At 39.9% G+C, this 23,595-nt stretch overlaps 1 protein-coding gene across 2 annotated transcripts in view; it reads right to left on the reverse strand.

The window, feature by feature from the left end:
* Positions 1–2,164: 2,164 nt before the first annotated feature.
* negr1 (neuronal growth regulator 1) overlaps positions 2,165–23,595 on the reverse strand; it is a 374,065-nt gene continuing 352,634 nt past the window's right edge. For both annotated transcript variants that reach the window (XM_029677036.2, XM_029677035.2), the window contains one exon: positions 2,165–9,908. In XM_029677036.2, the coding sequence (XP_029532896.1) occupies positions 9,808–9,908 (101 nt within the window). In that variant the 3' untranslated portion in view covers positions 2,165–9,807. The remainder of the gene's footprint in view (positions 9,909–23,595) is intronic.

Genomic DNA, 23,595 nt, shown 5'->3' on the forward strand with positions numbered 1-23,595 from the left:
TACCCTCAGTCCTGTGTCATGCCAACAGTAAAGCATCCTGACACCATTCGTGTGTGGGTTTGCTTCTCAGCCAAGGGAGTGGGCTCACTCAATTTTGCCTAAGAACACAGCCATGAATAAAGAATGGTACCAACACATCCTCCGAATGGCAACTTCTCCCAACCATCCAGGAACAGTTTGGTGACTGAACATTGCCTTTTCCAGTATGATGGAGCACCTTGCCATAAGGAAAAAGTGATAACTAAGTGGCTTGGGGAACAAAACATCGACATTTTGGGTCCATGGCCAGGAAATTCCCCAGACCTTAATCCCATTGAGAACTTGTGGTCAATCCTCAAGAGGCTGGTGGACAAACAAAAACCCACAAATTCTGACAATTTCCAAGCATTGATTATGCAAGAATGGGCTGCCATCAGTCAGTCAGGATGTGGCCCAGAAGTTAATTGACAGCATGCCAGGGCGGATTGCAGAGGTCTTGAAAAAGAAGGGTAAACACTGCAAATATTGTCTCTTTGTATCAACTTCATGTAATTGTCAATATGACACTTATGAAATGCTTGTAATTATTCTTCAGTATTCCATAGAAACATCTGACAAAAATATCTAAAGACACTGAAGCTGCAACTTTGTGGAAATTAATATTTGTGTCATTCTCAAAACTTTTTGCCACGACTGTATGTCCATAAATCTATTTAAATTACAGGTTGTAATGCAACAAAATAGGAAAAATGCCGAGGGGATGAATACTTTTGCAAGGCACTGTAATCTTTATAAAAGTACATTTTTTCTTAGATCTGCAAATACGATGACAGATTCACGCAATGCTTTTACTATATAGGTGATCTTTCCACCCCTACTCTGGTCCACGGTGGTATGCAAACCCACAACCTCCTGAGCATGATCAATATTCCGGCGTTGCCATGTAATGCTTATGGGACGAAGAAGAGTTTCTAAAAGTAAATATCTAAGGCTCTGGTCCGTCCAACAAGTGAGTGTAAATGCTGACAATGTCTCTGCTATCCACGTTGTTTGAATTATTATTTTGGGTATAGGGGAGAGTCATTTGTGTTTTTTGTTCAAGCGTTCAGTGAAGGTTTAGTTCAAATACATTTTGCTGAAGGGCCATCCACTTTAATTTCAGAGAGGTCTGATTTTCTCCATGTAACCCTTATTTTAAGTTAACATTCACTCCCTAACACAACAAAATGTGGAAGAGGTGAAGGGGTGTGAAAACTGTATATATTTCTGCCGAGACGCACTTTTAAAAGGGATAGTGCGAGATTGTGGCAATAGTGCGATATTTCTATTTACCCAGATGACTCTGGTTGTGTTACAACATAAACCAAATAATAAAGTACATTTCCTTGAAGAACAGTGCATATGCAAATAATGATGATTTGTGCTTTATGGGGGCTGGTTGGGATGTATGGAAAGGGGGGAAACAACATGGTAACTACTAAAGGTAATTACTAGCTAATTACCTGGTAAATACGTAGTTATTACCATCTTATTACCCAGTTATTACCGAAGTGGTACAAGGATTATATACTCCTCTCCCTCAGAAGCCACTTGTGAATTTGATAGCTTTAACACAATTCCACTGCTATATAGATGTTGGCTAAAGCGGATCTGATTGAATAGAGTCAATGGTTTGGAATAATTATTGCTCTATCCACCTACAGAATAGCTGTGAAACCATGGCAGTTTTTTAATCGTGGGGGATCTAAAGAGTGTGATGTAGACTTCATCAGTACTCTGTAGCACTCAGCATCAGGCCACTGCAAATTAGATGTGTGGGTGGGAGGGGGGCAATTAGACTGTATAGCAGGACTACTCAGCGCCGGTCCCAGAGGACTGCTGTCTCCAGATTTTGGTTCCAGTCCGTTATTCAGCCAACCACACTGATTTAGCCCTCTTTTCTCAGCTCTGACATTATTAATGATTTGAGAGGGGCTGAAGTGTCGGTCAATGGCCACTTGTACTTGATTTGGCTGGACAGTGAAATTCAGCTTTGTTGGAGGTACTCTTCATACCTGAGCACCTAAAATCTAGGTAGACAAATGTTGCATACATTTCTCTGTGAAATAACAACGTGCACAGTGTCAGTGTCTCTGGTGACAGTGGCCCAAAAGTCACTGCTCAAATCAGACAATACAGAGCATCCTACAGTTCCATCATAAACTGCCATTTATTAGTATCAAACCACTGCTACAAAAATTACATCAAACATGATGAAAATTAACTTGCATACGTGCTATACACAATGTAAGCTTTAAAGTAATTAAAGTACATGATTTTTTTTGTTGTTGACAAATATCAATATATATCAATGCCACTTAAAGCCATATATGTCATTCCAGTGATCTAGAGCCTATAAATATACAACTATATCCCTGGTGGCTAAAGGACCTTCATACACATTTGAGTAAAGATAACCATTTCAAAATTCTCATCACAAAATTTCCTAAATGATGATTTGAGGATGAAATAAATTGCCACATTTTTTAATCTACACAAATATTTTTTGTTATGGTGTAACCATCTACTCCACATAATCATCAACATTGTTGTAAAAAAAAAGGATATCATGAAATAAACATATGTACAGAGAGAAAGATATATAAGACAAGGAAATGCTGCACCTCATATTTCGAAGACCCCAGTATCAGAGATTATTGGGAAATAGATTTGCTAATTGGAAATTCGTGACAGGCACACAAAAAAGTCAATATTTTAGTGTACAGTGCATGATTTTCAATCACAGATAAATATGGTGGGTTACTTAAGACAGATAAAATAGGAAGGAGGTTGGTCGGTGTATAACGCGAATGTCTAGCAACCCAAAGGTTGCGTGTTTGAATTTCGTCCCGACAACTTTTGCATTTTAGCTACTTTGCAACTACTTAGCATGTTAGCTAACCCTTCCCCTTCCCCTAACCTTTAACCTAATTCCCAATCTTAACCCTAACCTTAACCCTTAACTACTTATCTAGCATGTTACCTAACCTCTAACCCTAGCCCCTAACTCTAACCTTAACTCCTAAGCCTAACCTTAACCCCTAGCCTAGCTAACATTAGCCACCTAGCTAGTCAAGCTAACGTTAGCCACAACAAATTGGAATTCATATAATGTACACAAATGCGTTATGAAGAAGATCGTGAAATACACATTAAATGTGTTGTGATGAAAATCTTGTAATACAAACAAAAAAGTGTATTCTTCGTGTGCATGTCACGAATTTCGAATAAATAATGATAGCGTGTTGATTTTGAAAGGTTGCCTGGGTGAAAAAGCAAATTGTTGTCTACTCTGTGCTTCATTCCATAGAAACTAATGGTTCAGTGAAATGTCATAAATGGTTCCCTCTTACACTCAACATCATGTGGTTGTTGGTTATGATTAAATCAATGATTTAAAGATCATCATGGCAAGAACTCAGGAATTGCCAAGTCATTCAGTATGAAACAATAACATGTGTCATCAGAGGCACAATAACAAAAAACGAATTGGATTTTACTGTATTTAGTTTCATAGTGATATTTTTTATACAACACCCTGCTTGGTCCTTTTTGAAACTGACAATTGCTCTCAAAGTTTACATAAAAACATTTCTAACTGTGCGATTCAGTCATCAACTGCACATGGAGACTATCTATGATTAGATAGCTTGCTTTAAAATGTAGCATTATCGGAGTCTCTGCATCAGTGCCTTGCTAACTTATTTTCCAGCTCAGTGAAAGTATTGAGGGAGAGATTGACAAATACTTCATAGTATGCCTTTTAAAGCTACACGTTCCACTTTTTAGCAGCTATTGTACTGTCGAAAAGGATACTATCAACAGCGAGATACATTCATGCCACTCACAAATAAAAATGGACAATTTCAAAAGTTCAAGACAGATGCTGCAAACCCGATATATATATTTTTTACATTACTATTTTCCACCACACAATGCTGTATGAAGACTCGCCTGAAGATCAGTTATCAAAAATGTAGAAGGGGTCTGTGGCTTGGGTTGACAGGGGCGAGGAGAGCTCTTGCCTGCTGTGCTACAAGCGTATTCACTGAGCTGAATGTGAGTACTTTAAAAACAGAGGTTTTTACTCAGTATGCTGCTCAGGGAGTGGACACAGAGGGCCCGGGCAGGCAGCACCTCCAGCGTTTGACAAAATCGCCCAGTAAAAATTGACAAAGGCACAGGAAGGATTTTATTAACCGCAGGGTCAGAGGAATCGCCTCTCTCAGAACGGCTCTGGCCATTCTCCATTCACTCAGCCAACAGATTCCTTTGTGAAGAGCCAGGCAAAAGCAAGAGAGAAAGAGGCCGGACAGCATCCTAATCATCTCGATAAACAACAGCATATCCTCTCATACTGCCAATCCAGCAATAGCAAGTTGTTCGAGGACAAGAAATAAACTGTTTTCAATACTCAAAGCCTGAGTAACAGTCACCAATGTAAATTCTCAAATTTTGACATAGCATAAACAGGTTTAAAATAACTCTTCCACGTCATTTAGTCTAAGTATGATTGTATACCCGGCGCCAGTGTGCTAGGTTAGCATAAAAGCTTTGCCTCCCTGAACTTGCCTCTGACTGGGCTTGAACCAGCGTCCTCTACCTCGCAACACACGTGACCGCCCGCATGACAAAATATAAACTGTTCTAGCTATACAGAAGATGCGCCATCGGGGACATTTTAAGCTAGCTGTGGAGTGAGGTTATGGTATGTTCTTAACTCCGTTACACATGTTTTACAAGACAATAGTAGACTTACAAACGATGCTGTTTTAATTACTGTTTAATTACTGTTGATTACTGTGTGTTGATGAGATAACAATCGGGAGTGGCCACGCACTTCGGTTTTGGCACTGTGATTCAATGGACATTATTCTACTTTTGGGGTCTGAAAACTTCACTAATTGTAGAGAGAGTCTGATAAATGACTAACACGTCAAATGCGTTTCTATCCATTGGCAGCTGGTATGACGAGTTTTGTCTGCTTGAAAGGCAATAGCTCAGATGCACAATAAAATGACCCCAGGAATTGAAAGAACATCGCTCAGAGATGCACACCAACGATATAACATAAAAAATCGTATCTTTCCTGAGGTCTGAGTATTGTGGAGTAATTTTTTAATTAGACAAGTCCGTTAAGAGCAAATTCTTATTTTACAATGGCCTACCCCGGCCAAACCCACCCCTTACCCGGACGATGCTGGGCCAATTGTGCGCCGCCCTATGGGACTCCTGATCACGGCCAGGATCGAACAAGGGTCTGTAGTGACACCACTAGCACAGAGATGCAGTGGCTTAGACCGCTGCGCCACTCGGAAGCCATGCAGGGATAATCAGTAATCAATAAAAACATACTTAAATAAGGATTGCCCATGCTCTCATTGACTTCCTATAACGATGTGGCTTGATTTTTGCTGAGGATGCTTTAGACTAACTGAGTGTTGTTTTACTGAATTTAGCTTGGAATGTAACTATTACACTATCTACAAGAAATAAACTGTTTTCACAGCATACTGCAATGAAACACTGTATGAAGCCTGATCATTTATTTTTATTTTTTACATTTTACCACATAAACCCAATACAAGCAAATAGTTGCAGACAAAATGGGGGAAATGATCCACATCTGATCAAATGAGCTTAACCTGCATGTAGCACATTGCTTGGATTATTGAAAAGCTTAATATGACTGGTGATATTTAAGCGATAACATACAGCAAATTCAAGATATGGAATGATTAAGCAATCATGAATCTTTTGATATTGTTGAAATACTTACACCCTGTAAATTACCCTTCTCCAAGGGCCTTATCTAGAGGTGCAATAATTGTTTTATAAATGAGGCTAGGATATGGTATTTAACGTATTATTTAAATACTTTAAAGGCACATTCAGTACATTACTTGTTCCCCTTGTGGACTAATTTGACAGCTGTTGTTTCATTATTCAAAACAATGCCTTCTATTCTGTATTCAAAGCGTTGAACATTTAAATTGAGGGATTATCACAATATCAGGTGAGTTGAAGAGCACTCTTTGAAGTCGTCCCCAATACTGCAGTGGTAAAACTCAAGGGAAAAGTCAGAGCTTGGCCTGGTCGTAATTGCATGAATACTTAAATATCCTCTTATCTGAAATGTGAAAGCTGAATGATTTTCTGTTAACAGCTAGCACAGAGACAGGTCACCTTATTCACAGGGGGATAACCTCTGCAGATGTGTGCCAGGGCCTCATTTCTGACAAAGTGAAGCCTAATAAACACAACCTTGGTTTTCAAATGTACTCTGATTTGGATTATCCTCTGTTGAAATTACAACTGTTGTTGTGACCCACCTCTTAAAGTTAGAGTGGAAAAGTCATGTTAATTTATCGCTTTGTCAAAAAAGAAACCCAGTTCCTTCCTGTCCAATAAGAAACACTCAATTTAGTTATCCATTGCAAAACATTTTAAAGCATTTTTTTCTGTTGTGTGCCCTAATGAACATGACCCAGATATGTTAGTCTAATTTAAACAGCACAAGCTTTTTACCCAAATGCATACTGGATTGGTATAGTGGACTGTGGCACAGTGGTGTCCGCATCAAACACTGTCTATGAAACATCTCAATAGATGGAGGGGGGAGGGCTCATTATTATTTTTTTGTTTACCTGTGCTACAGACAGCTATATCGGTCCGCTAATACAGCACTACTTTTGTGAAGAAAAAAAAATGTGTGTGTTCACACGTGGCAAGTGTTTGCACATTCACTCAAAATATGCACCCAGGTGGGTCCCAGGACCGAGTTTGGCAAAACCCTGTTCTAGGTAACTTGAAACAGTCTAACCAGGTCTTGTAACTTCAAATAGCCTAGGCTAGCTATTGCTAGCCAACTTCATTCACCAATTAGCCTCAGCTGGCTGGTGTGGGACTCTGGCAGAGTTGGTTTGACTTTGGATAGCCTATCTTTGGGGCTAGTTAGGATCTGTCAAAAAATTACACAATGTAAATGGGACAATATTTTTATGTTGGACACCTTTAAGTCTCATTAAATGCTTTCAATATTTGTATATTAATTTCTACAATTTATTGTTGGTTTGAGGTTAAGTTATTGAAATTCGGAGCTATTGAAATGCCCTATAGGGATATCGAAGTCAAACCAAATTGACCATGGGCATTAAGATCGGTCCGTGTGCAGCTACACTCTGAATTGATGATTACTTGAGTGCTTCCAGCTGTGGGCAGGATTGAAATGAACCCAACCCAAGGAAAACCGTTACGGTACCCTTCATTCAGTTACATACTTTTTTCCCCCCTATCATCTCGCAAATCTGGGTTTTGGACAAGACTGACTTTATGACCAAAATTATCCTATTTACTCAAATCGATACCGCATAGGCTGTTTTTAAAAGGAGAAGTTCGTTTTTAGGGGCAGTTGCTCTTTAACTCAAATGTGTAATTTTAAGTCTGTTAACATCAGGAAACATCAGGAAATTGCAAATAATAGTGACTATATAAATGGTCTTGGTTAATGCCAAATTGTATAATCAAAAATAATGAACACACAGTACATTTTACATGAAGAAATAATTCCATGTTCTGAGCTGCTTAGACAGGCAACCAACACACTCCATGCTGTCACCAATGTGCCACTCTTACTAAGACTTGAAAATAGCAACACAGTATTGTCACATAAATACTCAAGTTAGATTCAAACAAAACACAAATGGATGTAGCCTGGTGAGTTTTAGTATGCAATGCTCTTTTTTTGTCATAGAGCTGAAACATTCTTAAAACTGGTTTTACCCATAAAAGTATTGATTATTTGTAAACTGGCCACCTTAAAACACAGGTTAATTTTGACATGCAGCACAATCATACTCTCTGCACATCATCAAACAAGTGTGTGAAAACTAAACTACACACCGGCTCTACCAATAAGATCAAAAGGAATCCTATTTTCTCCAAATATACACACAATTTACTCATTTCTATAATACTGTTATATTGGTTCACACCACCTCAGTTTCAAAAATTAGATAATTAGATTGCAAACATCTCTTTTTTAATCTATTGTTTTGACAAGAATCAACAACAGTGATGGCATCTAAATGAATTGACAACATTATAAACTATGCCATACTGTGCTTCATTGAAATAATTTCACATATCCAGATTCACGTTTTAAATCGTTTTTTTGTTGTTGTTTTTTTTACAGTGTTTTCACAAAGGAAGATAATAAATATATTTCTGACCCATTTTGCATCATACTTACATTTAAACAAGATTATATGGTGCAGTATTTTCATATACCACAAAACAGGCTGAAAACAATTCCAGTAAAAACAAAATAATAAAAACAGAAAATTAATCAAACAAAAATGTCTTCACTATATATTTTAAAAACAAAACACTACACAATCAAAAATAACAGCAAGTACAGTATTTGTGCTTTCAGATTTATATCTCGATGGCTATGTTGTCTCCGGTTTTATAGTACACGTTTTGTTCATTAGACCAATCTGTGTTTTAAGAAGTTGGCAGACATAGTTCCCTTGTCCTGTGGAAGATATGATTCATAAAACTCAAACTGAAACACATCATAATGCATAAATCCTCTTTATCCTCCATTTACCAATCCCATTTTGGTTATTTAAATATTTGATCTTAAATTAGAAGACTAATGTTATTTGTCAATTTCGGGATGGAAAGTATTTCCATTTGTCTAGATCCATAGTTAATCAGTGTTAAATGTTGTCTTAAACGTTACTATATTGGAAGATCTTTACTAATACCTAAGTATCCCTTCATCAGAGGTCTTCCTCTTCATGTTCAGGACCTCTGTAAACTTGTAAACGCATCTCTCTCAAACCATAGAAATACAAATGAAAAACTGTAAACTTATACTGTATTGTCCTCAGAGAGGAAAACTGTCTTCCCTTCAGTATTGAAAATGAGTGAGCTGTTTTCTGATGAAATGGTAATTATGTAAATTATATTACCCCCCCAGACTACAGTATGTTACCAGTACTAACGTAAACACTTGCTACTCTGGTCACTGCCTGGTCAAATATGAGTGTCAAGTTATATCATACATTTAGGGCCGCTGCCTGAAAAGAAAGAGTACTATTCCAATAGTCAAAAGAGGAAAAATTATTTGGGACAGAGAACATGTTATGGGGGTGTGATGAAAGGCTCTGCAGTCAAATAGAATATGGCCAAGATCAAATATGTCTGAAATGTTCCCTTTCCAATGTCTATTGTGCAGCATTTCAGCTATTGTATTATTATAATAGCACATCTCAAAATATGTCATCATTCTACCATGCTCTAACCTTAATTTGTAATGAATGGTATCTAAAATGATGCTTTCCTTTTTTAACCCTGTATACTTTCAATACTGGCCACAACATTGGTATGGAAATGATGCATTGATGTATTGAGGGACACACAATGGCATCTTTTGAGCCATTTACAAAAACTGAGATGAAAATGTCAATTGCCGCATCACCACCTCCTGGTGAGAGAATAATAAAATAACTCATTTCGGAGCTTTCATGGTCTTTGAAAGGGGACAATGAGCACTGATTCACAAAGTGGACAATCAAAATAAAAAAACTAACGATTTTTAAGTATTTACATGATGAGAAATTCAACAGAAATAAAACGATCATCCCCACATAAGTAATGCTGATTATATCCCACACTGCTTTCAACAAACTGTACCAGATTTGATCCAGACATGAGCATTGTCAAAGGATTCATAAATGCTTGAAGGGCTCTTTACAGTCATTGTGTATGGCTGCCCTTCCACTAGTACACACTGATGAAGGAGGAGAGAGCCAGGATCAGGTACCGACAGGCCAGCAGGACTTCCGCTCTTCCTGTACTCCCATACGGCGCAGTGTTTGGCGCTGCGGGCAGGAAACAAGAGACACACTGATTAGCATGATTGCACTTTCACCACACCACACCTCTTTTTTGTTCAGTCATTTGTTTCAGTCGTTAGCAAACCACCAATAACTGCTAACGTTTACCTAAGCTCTTATGAAGAGTGTGAGTTAGATGACAAACAAATCCATTCTGTTCCAAGAAACAATGTTCTTGCTGTGTTAAGACACTCTTAAAACCCTGCATTTTGACATCTCAATTCACGTTTAAACCATATTCCTTCCCTCTATTGAGTCCTTTTATATATGTGGAAACATACATGTGACTCTCATATTGACACAGTAGGTAAAAGAGGTAACAGGGAACGAGGAGAGGAGGAAAAGAAGCAACTAATTCTACTTGAATGTGGCGTTTGAATGTGCTAGTCAGACACAGCTGTGCTCTCTGCTTTCTAAGGAAATTATGCTCCTGACCAGTGGAAAGAACCCAAAATAGCCAGACTACAGTATGTTACCAGTACAAACGTAAACACTTGCTACTCTGTTCACTGCCTGGTCAAATACGAGTGTCAAGTATATATCACACATTTAGGACCCCTGCCTGAAAAGAAAGATGACTAATCCAATAGTCAAAAGAGGAAAAATACTTTGGGACAGACACATTTTATGAGGGTGTGATGAAGGGCTCTGCATTTAAATAGAATATGGCCAAGATCAAATACACTCTTAAAAGGCTGCTTTTTGACATCTCAATTAATGTTTCAACCATATTCCTCCCCTCTATTGAGTTCTTTCATGTATGCGGAAACAGACGTGTGACTGATATTGACACCGTAGTTAAAATAGGCAACAAGGGAAGAAGGAGAGGAGGGAAGGAAGCAACAAATGCTACATGAATGTGGTATTTGAATGTGTTAATCAGTCGCATCTGTGCCATCTGCTGTTTCCAAGGAAATTCTGATCCTGACCAGTGGACAGTAGTACAGTGATGCTTCATGAGCAAACACATCTCTCTGGTCTCTGGAGAGATGCTTCAGAGCAGGAGGGAATGGAAAGGCTTTCATTTTGAGGGAGGGGGAGGATCACACACAGACACACACACACGTGCTACCCGGCAGGCTCAGCTCTACCTTGGGAAATCATGTGGAGCACAGCCCATCACAGTAGGGTGCCTCTATTTACACACCTATGTAATTAGTTCAGAATGTAATTCCTCCGATGTGGACTTTGGTTTGCATATACATACTGCACTGGTGTATACGCAAGCAGTTACTTACTCTCTTACATACACACAAGCAAACACACATTGCAACAACTTCCACAAATGTCTTCAGATTTGTCCACACACATCTGTATTTTATATGTTGAGGATCAATATCATGTTGAGCTGTTGTCAATTTATTTTGTGTTTGAATTGAATAAGATCCTGTAATGGATTATATATCTTTGTGTCATGTGGTGAGTTGCTTAATGACAGGAAAGTGTAGTAGATATTTCAATTGTTTGGTGTTCACATTGGTCACTTGGTGGTGACAGTTATTTTTGTGAATTTCAGAAATTTGACAGCAAATGTGAAAAGCTACACATCCCATTTCAGCCTGCTATCTTTCCTGAATTTTGCTCTGGTATTATGCTTGTTGTTTACCTATTACTGTGAAAACTGTACTCTCCAACAAATGGAAAGCAAAAAAAGAAAGGTTTGAATAGAGGAGAGAAAATTGTGCAAATTGTGATGGGGTTTGTAAGATGCATGAGCAGGCTGTGGACTGCAGCCTCTCTCTTTCTCGCTTTGCTCCCATCCATAGTGGAGGATAATGACACAGTTTTCCTGGGCTGCTAGAGCTGAGCTGGTTTCCATGGCAACAGCTCATGTCCTGCATGGCCCTATTGCCGGAGCTTGAGTGTGCATTGTGCAGCCATGCTAACAAAATAATTCGGGGGCCATATAAGCAGATCCTCTTCCCCTTCTCGGCTATAGGATTCCTTATCCGAGCTGTGGACATGGCATGGCATGGCTGCTGGGTCAAAAGCACAATCAGCGTAATCTCCTGTACAATTTTCTTTTTAGCCTCTTTTTTTAAGCACATGTGCATAATAACATCTATTCTGAGTGTTTCTTCTGGTCTATAGTCAAGTGTGCCAACAAACACCATACCTTTCTCTAGCAGAAGTAATTAAAGAGAGTCTATATTACCTGCTTCTAAGCAGCGCTTTATTTTGTGCTTGTTTAATATCCCCCTGCGCCTTTTCTAAACCGGGCATCCATTGTTTTGACTGTGTGGGTTGCAACTTGCCATTTTAATTAACTCCCCAACCAGGATCTGCCTCGAACACGATTCCTCTCAGCTTTTAACATGAAGGGAATGGGAGGGAGGGATGGAGAGGGGAGGGGGAAAGGGAGAGAGAGAGAGAGATAATTGTGCATGTACATCAGCAAAGCTACAATGAAGCACTAGAATCCAAGACAATATATCACACAGAAAACAAGGCGATGAATCAAGCCTGTTCAGAGAAAAGCGCGTTCTGAAAGGAAATAGGCTAGTGGCACGGCATCCACATTTTTTAGATACCCATACCTGAGGTAGAACAAAACACAACCATGATTTTTTTTCAATCTCTAATGTCTCCCATTAATGAAAAGGATGGTCGTGAAAAAAAAAAGTGTACTGCAAAAGTGGTTACATTTATAGCTATTGTGACCTATAAACTCAAAACATCCAGAATGATGCCAGGCTGGAGGGTGGTGGGCCACATAAGCTCATGTAACCCAATATTGCAAGCTCTGATTTGGTCAAAAATTAGGAATACAAATAGTCAATTGTCTGTCCTACATACACAAACCGAACAACATAAGGATATCTTAATGCCTCCTAGAAATATAGACCTGTAAGCACAGAGATAAAATATGCGGACATATCAAAGTTTTGGCAGCGAGACAACTTTCTAAGTCAAAGTTGCTCTCATTTAGTGCTGTATGGTCCTGCCTGACAAGAATACATATAGTTACACGTCTTTTGATGTTGTGCTATTGTTATCGACTCTAAAAATCGAATCAAATTAAATTGTATTTGTCACATGCGGCGAATACATACAAAAATAAAGGAGAGCCGCACACTCTAGGAGCTCAGATGCAAAAATATGTATGTCCAAAGTTTCGAGAGACAAGCTGTTTTCATCAGGGTATAATGACAAACACTGCGGGATGACTCATTTATATAGTGTCAAAAGACACACAGGTGTCTGTAATCATGGCCGGGTGTGGGCTGATATCATTGGTTAATTCTCATATATTAAAATAGTATAAAAAAAACATAAATGGATAGTTTCCAATCATAGATACAATTTGGCTACATAAGCCTACAAACATTTACAATAGCAAAATCACAAGAATCACAAGATTATTCGGCTTCAGATCAAAGTCTACGTTGAGACCGAAGGGAGCGAGGGTCTTTAAATTAAAGATCCATTCAGCCTCTCATTTCAACAATAAATTGTTGAGGTCACCCCATCTCCTAGGGAGGGTGACATGTTCGAAATTACTTGTATAATGCACAAAGTAGATGTCCTAACAGACTTGCCAAAACTATAGTATGTTAACCAGAAATTTGTAAACTTCTGACGTCATCTGTATATACAGTTGAAGTCGGAAGTTTACATACACTTAGGTTGGAGTCATTAACTTGTTTTTCAACCACCTCACAAATTTCTTGTTAACAAACTATAGTTTTGGCAAGTCGGTTAGGATATCTACTTTGTGCATGACACAAGTAATTTTTCCAACAATTGTTTACAGACAGATTATTTCACTTATAATTCACTGAATCACAATTCCAGTGGGTCAGAAGTTTACATACACTAAATTGACTGTGCCTTTAAATAGTTTGGAAAATTCCAGAAAATGATGTCATGGCTTTAGAAGCTTCTGATAGGCTAATTTACATAATTTGAGTCAATTGGAGGTGTACCTGTAGATGTATTTCAAGGCCTACTCAGTGCCTATTTTCTTGACATTATGGGAAAATCAAAAGAAATCAGCCAGGACCTCGGAAAAAAAAACTCCACGAGTCTGGTTTATCCTTGGGAGCAATTTCCAAACGCCTGCAGTTACCACGTTCATCTGTATAAAACATAGTATGCAAGTATAAACACCATGGGACCAAACAGCCGTCATACCGCTCAGGAAGGAGACGCATTCTGTCTCCTAGAGATGAATGTACTTTGGTACGAAGAGTGCAAATCAATCCCAGAACAACAGCAAAGGACATTCTGAAGATGCTGGAGGAAACCGGTACAAAAGTATCTATATCCACAGTAAAAAGAGTCTTATATCGACATAACCTGAAAGGCCGCTCAGCAAGGAAGAAGCCACTGCTCCAAACCGCCATAAAACAGCCAGACGGTTTGCAACAGCCGTACTTTTTGGAGAAATGTCCTCTGGTATGATGAAACAAAAATAGAACTGTTTGGCCATAATGACCATCGTTATGTTTGGAGGAAAAACGCTTGCAAGCCGAAGAACACCATCCCAACCGTGAAGCATGGGAGTGGCAGCTTCATTTTGTGGGGGTGCTTTGCTGCAGGAGGGACTGGTGCACTTCACAAAATAGATGGCGTCATGAGGATGGAAAATTATGTGGATATATTGAAGCAACATCTCAAGACATCAGTCAGGAAGTTAAACCTCTACAGGATCGGTGTTCCCCCCGCAGGACGGTTGAGCTAACATTTTCCAGGACATAAACATATCTGATATTGGCAGAAAGCTTAAATTCTTGTTAATCTAACTGCACTGTCCAATTTACAGTAGCTATTACAGTGAAATAATACCATGCTATTGTTTGAGGAGAGTGCACAGTTATGAACTTGAAAATGTATAATAAACCAATTAGGCACATTTGGGCAGTCTTGATACACAATTTTGAACATAAATGCAATGGCTCATTGGATTAGTCTAAAACTTTGCACATACACTGCTGCCATCACCTCATTATTTAGAAAAAAGCTTTGATTCATTGCTAGTCCAATATGGCTGCCTGAATTCAACATAACCTTCCACTGGCTCACTGCATTTCTGATGGGCATAGGGATGTTCCGGTGCACTCTTTTGCTGTTTGGGTTGAGCTGGCACATAAAACAAAGTAATATTTTTTTCTCTTAAAAAAAAAAAAACATGTCCACTATCCTATCTTGGCTGTCTGCTCTGGAGTTGCCATATGGTGACTGTCAGGAGGAGTGGGCTGTGCCCAACTACACAAGCGGCAATGAGTACACACAACAAATTAGTTCATGTTTCAGATGCTTTTACTTTGGCTCTTAGCGTCTCTGGCATTCTAGTCCACAACCATTCAGGCAAGAGGGTGGTTAAAGATGGCGGCCACCTGTAGACTCTTGCGGCGGTGTGGCCTCACTGGCAGAGTCCGTAACTCTCCTTCTGATGAGTCTGTGGAAGGCGAGCGCGAATAATAGTGTAAGTGGGCGAGTAGGCACGCTGTGGCTGTCTTCCTAACTGCCTCACTTGAGTGAGGTCCAGGCTGCACTTTCGTGCTGGTCGGTTGATTAGGGAATGCTTGCATGTGTGCTGATTAGTAATTCTGCACAGGTGTGTTGGGTGAGCAGAACTGTGGGGCCGACTTCGGCTGGCCTGGTGCTGAAGATAGTGCAGCCTTCCACAGTGTTGAACTGGGTGCCGCTGTCCACTGTACTGCAGCCAGTGCCACTGTCTGCTCATCGTACCCTGGTTGAACATAATGAGGTGGGTGGCTCTGTCAATAGTGCTGCACTGGGAGTCCATCAGTCACACCTATACCTTCTCCAAGTCGTCTTCCCAGGTCCTGATGTGGCCGCAGGACAATGTCCATCAGCCTTTGATACAGTGGCTTGCGAAATAATTAATTTTCCCTATTTTGTTGCCTTACAACCTGGAATTAAAATCGATTTTGGGGGGGTTGTATCATTTGATTTACACAACATGCCTACCACTTTGAAGATGCAGAATATTTTTTATTGTGAAACAAACATTATTATTTAAAATAATTAAAATATGAGCGTGCATAACTATTCACCTCCCCAAAGTCAATACTTTGTGGAGCAACCTTCTGCTGCAATTACAGCTGCAAGTCTCTTGGGGTATGTATTGGCACATCTAGCCACTGGGATGTTTGAATTTAGCCTATTCTTGAAGGCAAAACTGCTCCAGCTCCTTCAAGTTGGATGGGTTCCGCTGGTGTACAGCCATATTTAAGTCATACCACAGATTCTCAATTGGACTTGAGGTCTGGGCTTTGACTAGGCCATTCCAAGAAATGTAAATGTTTCCCCTTAAACCACTTGAGTGTGGCTTTAGCAGTATGCTTAGGGTCCTTGCACAACTGGAAGGTGAACCTCCGTCCCAGTCTCAAATCTCTGGAAGACTGAAGCAGGTTACCCTCAGCAATTTCCCTGTATTTAGCGCCAGACATCATTCCTTCAATTCTGACCAGTTTCCTAGTCCCTGCCAATGATAAACAACATGGTTTTCTCGGGGTGATGAGAGGTGGTGGGTTTGCTCCAGATATAGCGTTTCCCTTGATGGCCAAAAAGCTACATTTTAGACTCATCTGACCAGAGTACTTTCTGACAAGGTAAAAATCTGTCATTCTGCCGCTGAACAAGGCAGTTAACCAACTGTTCCTAGGCCATCATTGAAAATAAGAATTTGTTCTTAGCTGACTTGCCTAGTTAAATAAGGGTAAAATAAAATACAAAAAATCCATATGTTTGGGAGTCTCCCACATGCCTTTTGGCGAAAACCAAATGTGATTGCTTATTTTTTTCTTTAACCTCTCTGGGATATTCGGGACGGTAGCGTCCCACCCCGCCAACAGCCAGTGAAAGAGCAGGGCGCCAAATTCAAAACAACAAAAATCTCATAATTAAAATTCCTCAAGCATACAAGTATTTCACATAATTTTAAAGATACAATTCTCGTTAATCCAGCCACAGTGTCTAATTTCAAAAAGGCTTTACAGTGTAAGCACCACAAACGATTATGTTAGGTCACCACCAAGTCACAGAAAAACACAGCCATTTTTCCAGCCAAAGAGAGGAGTCACAAAAAGCAGAAATATAGATGAAATGAAACACTAACCTTTGATGATCTTCATCAGATGACACTCATAGGACTTCATGTTACACAATACATGTATGCTTTGTTCGATAAAGTGCATATTTATATCCAAAAATCTAATTTCACACTGGTGTGTTATGTTCAGTAGTTCCAAAACACGCGGTGATATTGCAGAGCCACATCAATTTACAGAAATACTCATAATAAACATTGATAAAATATACAACTATTATACACGGAACTTTAGATAAACTTCTCCTTAATGCAACCGCTGTGTCAGATTTCAAAAAAACTTTACGGAAAAAGCATACCATGCAATAATCTGAGTACGGCGCTCAGAAACCAAAACAGCCAAAGAGATATCCGCCATGTTGTGGAGTCAACATCAGTCAGAAATAGCATTATAAATATTCCTTTACCTTTGATTCTCCCCATCAGAATGCACTCCCAGGAATCCCAGTTCCACAATAAATGTTTGATTTGTTTGATAAAATTTATGTCCAAATACCTCCTTCTGTTAGTGCGTTTGGTAAACAAATCCAAATGAGCCGAAAGGTCGGACGAAAAGTCCAAAAAGTTATATTACAGGTCGTAGAAACATGTCAAACGAAGTATAGAATCAATCTTTAGGATGTTTTTATCATAAATCTTCAATAATGTTCCAACCGGAGAATTCCTTTGTCTGTAGAAAAACAATGGAACGAAAGCTAACTTTCACAAGACCGCGCGTCACGAGTTTGTGGCAATCTGCCAGACACCTGGCTCAATCCCCTCTCCTTCGGCCACCCTTCACAGTAGAAGCATCAAACAAGGTTCTAAATTATGTTGACATCTAGTGGAAGCCTTAGGAAGTGCAAAATTACCCCACAGAAACTGTATATTGGAATGGCAATGAGTTGAAAAACTACAAACCTCAGATTTCCCACTTCCTGGTTGGATTTTTCTCCAAACATAGCGATGGTCATTATGAGTTCTGTTATACTCACAGACACCATTCAAACTGTTTTAGAAACTTCAGAGTGTTTACTATCCAAATTATATGCATATTCTAGCTTTTATGGCTGAGTAGCAGGCAGTTTACTCTGGGCACCTTATTCATCCGAGCTACTCAATACTGCCCCCCAGTCACCAAGAAGTTAAGCAATGGCTTTTTCTGGCCACTCTTCCGTAAAGCCAAGCTATGTGGAGTGTACGGCTTAAAGTGGTCCTATGGACAGATACTCCAATCTCTGCTGTGGAGCTTTGCAGCTCCTTCAGGGTTATCCTTTCTCTCTTTGTTGCCTCTCTGATTAATGCCCTCCTTGCCTCGTCCGTGAGTGTATGTGGGCGGCCCTCTCTTGGCAGGTTTGTTGTGGTTCCATATTCTTTCCATTTTTTTATAATGATTTCTTGGTGCTCCGTGGGATGTTCAAAGTTTCTGACATTTTTTAAATATTTTTCTCCACAACTTTGTCCCTGACCTGTTTGGAGAGCTCCTTGGTCTTCATGGTGCCGCTTGCTTGGTGGTGCCCCTTGCTTAGTGGTGTTGCAGATTCTGGGGCCTTTCAGAACAGGTGTACAGTTGACGTCAGAAGTTTAAATACATACATTTTTGCCAGGCCTTATTTTATGTAAAAAAACAAACATCTATCAACCTATACAGTACATGCCCTGCGTAGTATCCTTTACCCCCTGTATGTGACGTGAGCAGAGAACTGGAACTATGCTGTTTCATTTGGAATGAAAATGGTCAAGAAAACACTAAATCAATTGGAGCTATGAAGATCTTGAAATAGTATATTTTGTCCGATGGACCCCTCTAATGCTAAGGCTTCTCTGAGCTGCTGATGATTCATGCTTGGAGTTGTTTGTGTCTCCAGGCTGCCATGGTGGCTCCATGAGCAGTAGCATCCCTATCCCCCTGTGGATGGGCTCCTCGAGCTCTTGAGTGAGGAGTTCAATGTCAGTGGTTTTTGGTTCCCCTGCCACCCCAAGAGAAAGCCCCATGAGACCCATCTGAGCCAGGACTGAACCTAAATCCACACATCCACTGCAAACCTGGCTAAAAATCCTCACACACTCACCATCTACCACATTGTCTCACTCAGAGTACACCAAACCCTTACAGTAAATTGTGCTTTCTAGTATTACATTCACTCTCACGGTATACTCCTACATAGTAGTGCATACTCTCACAGCATAGCAATGAATATTCACCGTCAGTCTTAGTGTCTCAATAGCAGTGGTATATCATGTAGGCTACCACAGCATTCACAGCCCAACAAGAGTAATTTACAGACTGCGGGAATGGTTCAAATGCCATTTGTTTTCATTTTTTATGCTCTTGCCCTTCTGATTTGGTTTGGTTTGTGACCTTACACACTACAGCAATACAGTATACTATTGTTTGAATAGCAACTTTAATAGCATATTTAATAATAATTTAAGTGTTTCTTAAATTCACGAAGGTCAAAGTAGTGTCCGAATTCCAAAACCATACATATTGTTTGTTGAAAGTACATAAAGTAGCTTACTTTACATTGACTTGCTTCCAAATTATTTACTTTATATGTGGTAACTCCACAAAACACAAAATTCAAATCTCCACTAAAATTGTATCTCAACATTTTAAATTGAAAATCAAGTTGCACATCTTGCTTATTCAAAACACAGCCTACATTGGGAATAAACATAGTGAGTCTGTTCAATCTGGATTGATCATTGTGAAAGCAAAGGTTTTCAGTAGTGGCATAATTATCATATTACTTGAGTGCTTTGGCAAAATCCGTTAGATGTTAGGAGCCTAATGAAATGCATTGGGACACAAATGAAATGCGTCAGCACTGAAGTTAATGTTGTAGATGTAATGAGTACAGCCTCATTTTGGGCCTCGCTCTTCTAAACTCTATCTTTCTCCCTGTCCTCTTTCTCTCTGTCTCTCTCTCACTCTCGTTTAATGTTTGTTATGCATTTTTTTCTCTCTGAGGGAGCCTGGTCCAAGCCCTCAGATGTGCTGAGTCAGATATCACTTAACTCATGGCCCCTTATGATGACAGCTCCAACTGGCTGTGAAGGATTCCTTATGGGACATCAACACCACTATGTATCCTCAAGAAATGAGCTATCAACAGTCTGGATCGGATCTGAACTCAAGCCAAGAGGTATCCCTTTCCCTCCCTCCTTCCTCTCACCCGTCCTGTCCCTTTACCTGCATGGATAAAATGTACCTCAAGTCTACTTTTTAAGCCATGCATCTGTATTATGATAAAGGTGACTTGTTATTATCTATTTGTACTATTTGATGGTAGGGTTAATTTCAGAATGGAGGATTAGAGTGTTGATGGACTTACAAGATAACTTTATCATCCAAGGTTGGGCATATTTTATTGTAGTTATGGTAATTTGAGCCTGGCTAGAATAATATTTATTTCTGGACAACTTTGCACAAGGGTATTAATCACAGTCTGGATTTGCTTGGATGGACATTTGCAGAACACATCAATATACAGTATAGGCAGGTGTGTTCCTTTCCAAATCATGTCTAAAAAATTGAATTTACCACAGGTGGACTCCAATCAAGATGTAGAAACATCTCAAGGATGATCAATGGAAACAGGATGCACCTGAGCTCAATTTTGAGTCTCATTGCAAAGGGTCTGAATACTTGTTTCTATAAATTTGCTAAAACGTCTAAAAACCTGTTTCCACTCTGTTTCCACTGTGTTTGGGGTATTGTGTGTATAGATTGATGAGGAAAACATTTTATTTAATCCATTTTAGAATAAGGATGTAATGTAACAAAATGTGGAAAAAGTCAAGGGGTCTGAATACTTCCTGATTGTACTGTAAATGATTGTACCCAACTGAAAAAAGGGTTTAATCAGATGCCTAGTTTTTGCATTAGTTGTTTACGTGTTGCTGTGCATTTTGTTGCCAACCTTACTTTGCTACCTGACAACTTCATGTTTTTACTTTTTAATTACCGTTTATACTTTTGTTTTTTCCCTCAACTTTTTTTTCATTCAACTTTTTCACTTGTCCTTCTGCTCCTAGACCTTAGTGCGTGCTGCTTTTGATACCATCGATCACCACATTCTTTTGGAGAGATTGGAAACCCAAATTGGTCTACACGGACAAGTTCTGGACTGGTTTAGATCTTATCTGTCGGAAAGATATCAGTTTGTCTCTGTGGATGGATTGACCTCTGACAAATCAACTGTAATTTTTCAGTGTTCCTCAAGGTTCTGTTTTAGGACCACTATTGTTTTCACTATATATTTGACCTCTTGGGGATGTCATTCGAAAACATACTGTTAACTTTCACTGCTATGCGGATGACACAGCTGTACATTTCAATGAAACATGGTGAAGCCCCAAAATTGCCCTCGCTAGAAGCCTGTGTTTCAGACATAAGGAAGTGGATGGCTGCAAACGTTCTACTTTTAAACTCGGACAAAACAGAGATGCTTGTTCTAGGTCCCAAGAAACAAAGAGATCTTCTGTTGAATCTGACAATTAATCTTAATGGTTGTACAGTCATCTCAAATAAAACTGTGAAGGACCTCGGTGTTACTCTGGACCCTGATCTCTCTTTTGACGAACATATCTTGACTGTTTCAAGGAGAGATTTTTTCCATCTACGTAACATTGCAAAAATCAGAAACTTTCTGTCCAAAAATTATGCAGAAAAATGTATCAATGCTTTCGTTACTTCGAGGTTAGACTACTGCAATCCTCTACTTTCCGGCTACCCGGATAAAGCACTAAATAAACTTCAGTTAGTGCTAAATACGGCTGCTAGAATCCTGACTAGAACCAAAAAATGTGATCATATTACTCCAGTGCTAGCCTCCCTACACTGGCTTCCTGTCAAGGCAAGGGCTGATTTCAAGGTTTTACTGCTAACCTACAAAGCATTACATGGGCTTGCTCCTACCTATCTCTCTGATTTGGTCCTGCCGTACATACCTACATGTACGCTACGGTCACAAGACGCAGGCCTCCTAATTGTCCCTAGAATTTCTATGCAAACATCTGGAGGCAGGGCTGTCACCTATAGGGCTCCATTTTTATGGAATTGTCTGCCTACCCATGTGAGAGACGCAAACTCGGTCTCAACCTTTAAGTCTTTACTGAAGACTCATCTCTTCAGTGGGTCATATGATTGAGTGTAGTCTGGCCCAGGAGTGTGAAGGTGAACAGAAAGGCTCTGGAGCAACGAACCGCCCTTGCTGTCTCTGCCTAGCCGGTTCCCCTCTTTCCACTGGGATTCTCTGCCTCTAACCCTATTACAGGGGCTGAGTCACTGGCTTACTGGTGCTCTTTCATGCCGTCCCTAGGAGGGGTACGTCACTTGAGTGGGTTGAGTCACTGATGTGATCTTCCTGTCTGGGTTGGCGTCCCCCTTGGGTTGTGCCATGGCGGACATCTTTGTGGGCTATACTCGGCCTTGTCTCAGGATGGTAAGTTGGTGGTTGAAGATATCCTTCTAGTGGTGTGGGGGCTGTGCTTTGTTAAAGTGGGTGGGGTTATATCCATCCTGTTTGGCCCTGTATCATCGGATGGGGCCACAGTGTCTCCTGACCCCTCCTGTCTCAGCCTCCAGTATTTATGCTGCAGTAGTTTATGTGTCGGGGGGTTAGGGTCAGTTTGTTATATCTGGAGTACTTCTCCTGTCCTATCCGGTGTCCTGTGTGAATTTAAGTATGCTCTCTCTAATTCTCTCTTTCTCTTTCTTTCTCTCTCTCAGAGGACCTGAGCCCTAGGACCATGCCTCAGGACTACCTGGCATGATGACTCCTTGCTGTCCCCAGTCCACCTGGCCGTGCTGCTGCTCCAGTTTCAACTGTTCTGCCTGTGATTATTATTATTTAACCATGTTGGTCATTTATGAACATTTGAACATCTTGGCCATGTTCTGTTATAATCTCCATCCGGCACAGCCAGAAGAGGACTGGCCACCCCACATAGCCTGGTTCCTCTCTAGGTTTCTTTCCAGGTTTTGGCCTTTCTAGGGAGTTTTTCCTAGCCACCATGCTTCTACACCTGCATTGCTTGCTGTTTGGGGTTTTAGGCTGGGTTTCTGTACAGCACTTTGACAAATCAGTTGATGCACGAAGGGCTATATAAATACATTTGATTTGATTTGTTCTGAGCCTGTGCTATATGGTTGTTACCCCCATAGGGTACCAGTGATTCACACATGAAATATCTCTTTATTACGCCAAAACAAAACTTGGGGCCCTAAACACACTCAGTTTTACACTGAGTGAGCCGCTCCAGGTATGTACAGATAAAAGAGGTGGTGTCTTGGAGAAAGCTCCATTCATACAATATCTTTTTTATTTCATGCAGCACTTCAAGGGGGTTCTCTCATAAAATACAAAAAATATATTTGGCCTGTGTTTGTGAATGCCTTGTCATTCTCCCATTGCCTGCTGAGGGATCATTTCACATACAATACCTAACAGCGCAAGGCCATAAAATGGAAATGGACATTTACACCCCATTCATCACAGACCACACTGTGCAATACTCCTGTGCCAAAAACACACTTTGTATCAAAAGGAACCTCTTGATGAACATGCCTGTGAGACCAGAGCCACAAATAAGAATGAGCCACCATTT

This window comes from Oncorhynchus nerka, linkage group LG13 (genome assembly GCF_034236695.1).
Source record: "Oncorhynchus nerka isolate Pitt River linkage group LG13, Oner_Uvic_2.0, whole genome shotgun sequence".
In the NCBI taxonomy this organism is placed as follows: domain Eukaryota; kingdom Metazoa; phylum Chordata; class Actinopteri; order Salmoniformes; family Salmonidae; genus Oncorhynchus; species Oncorhynchus nerka.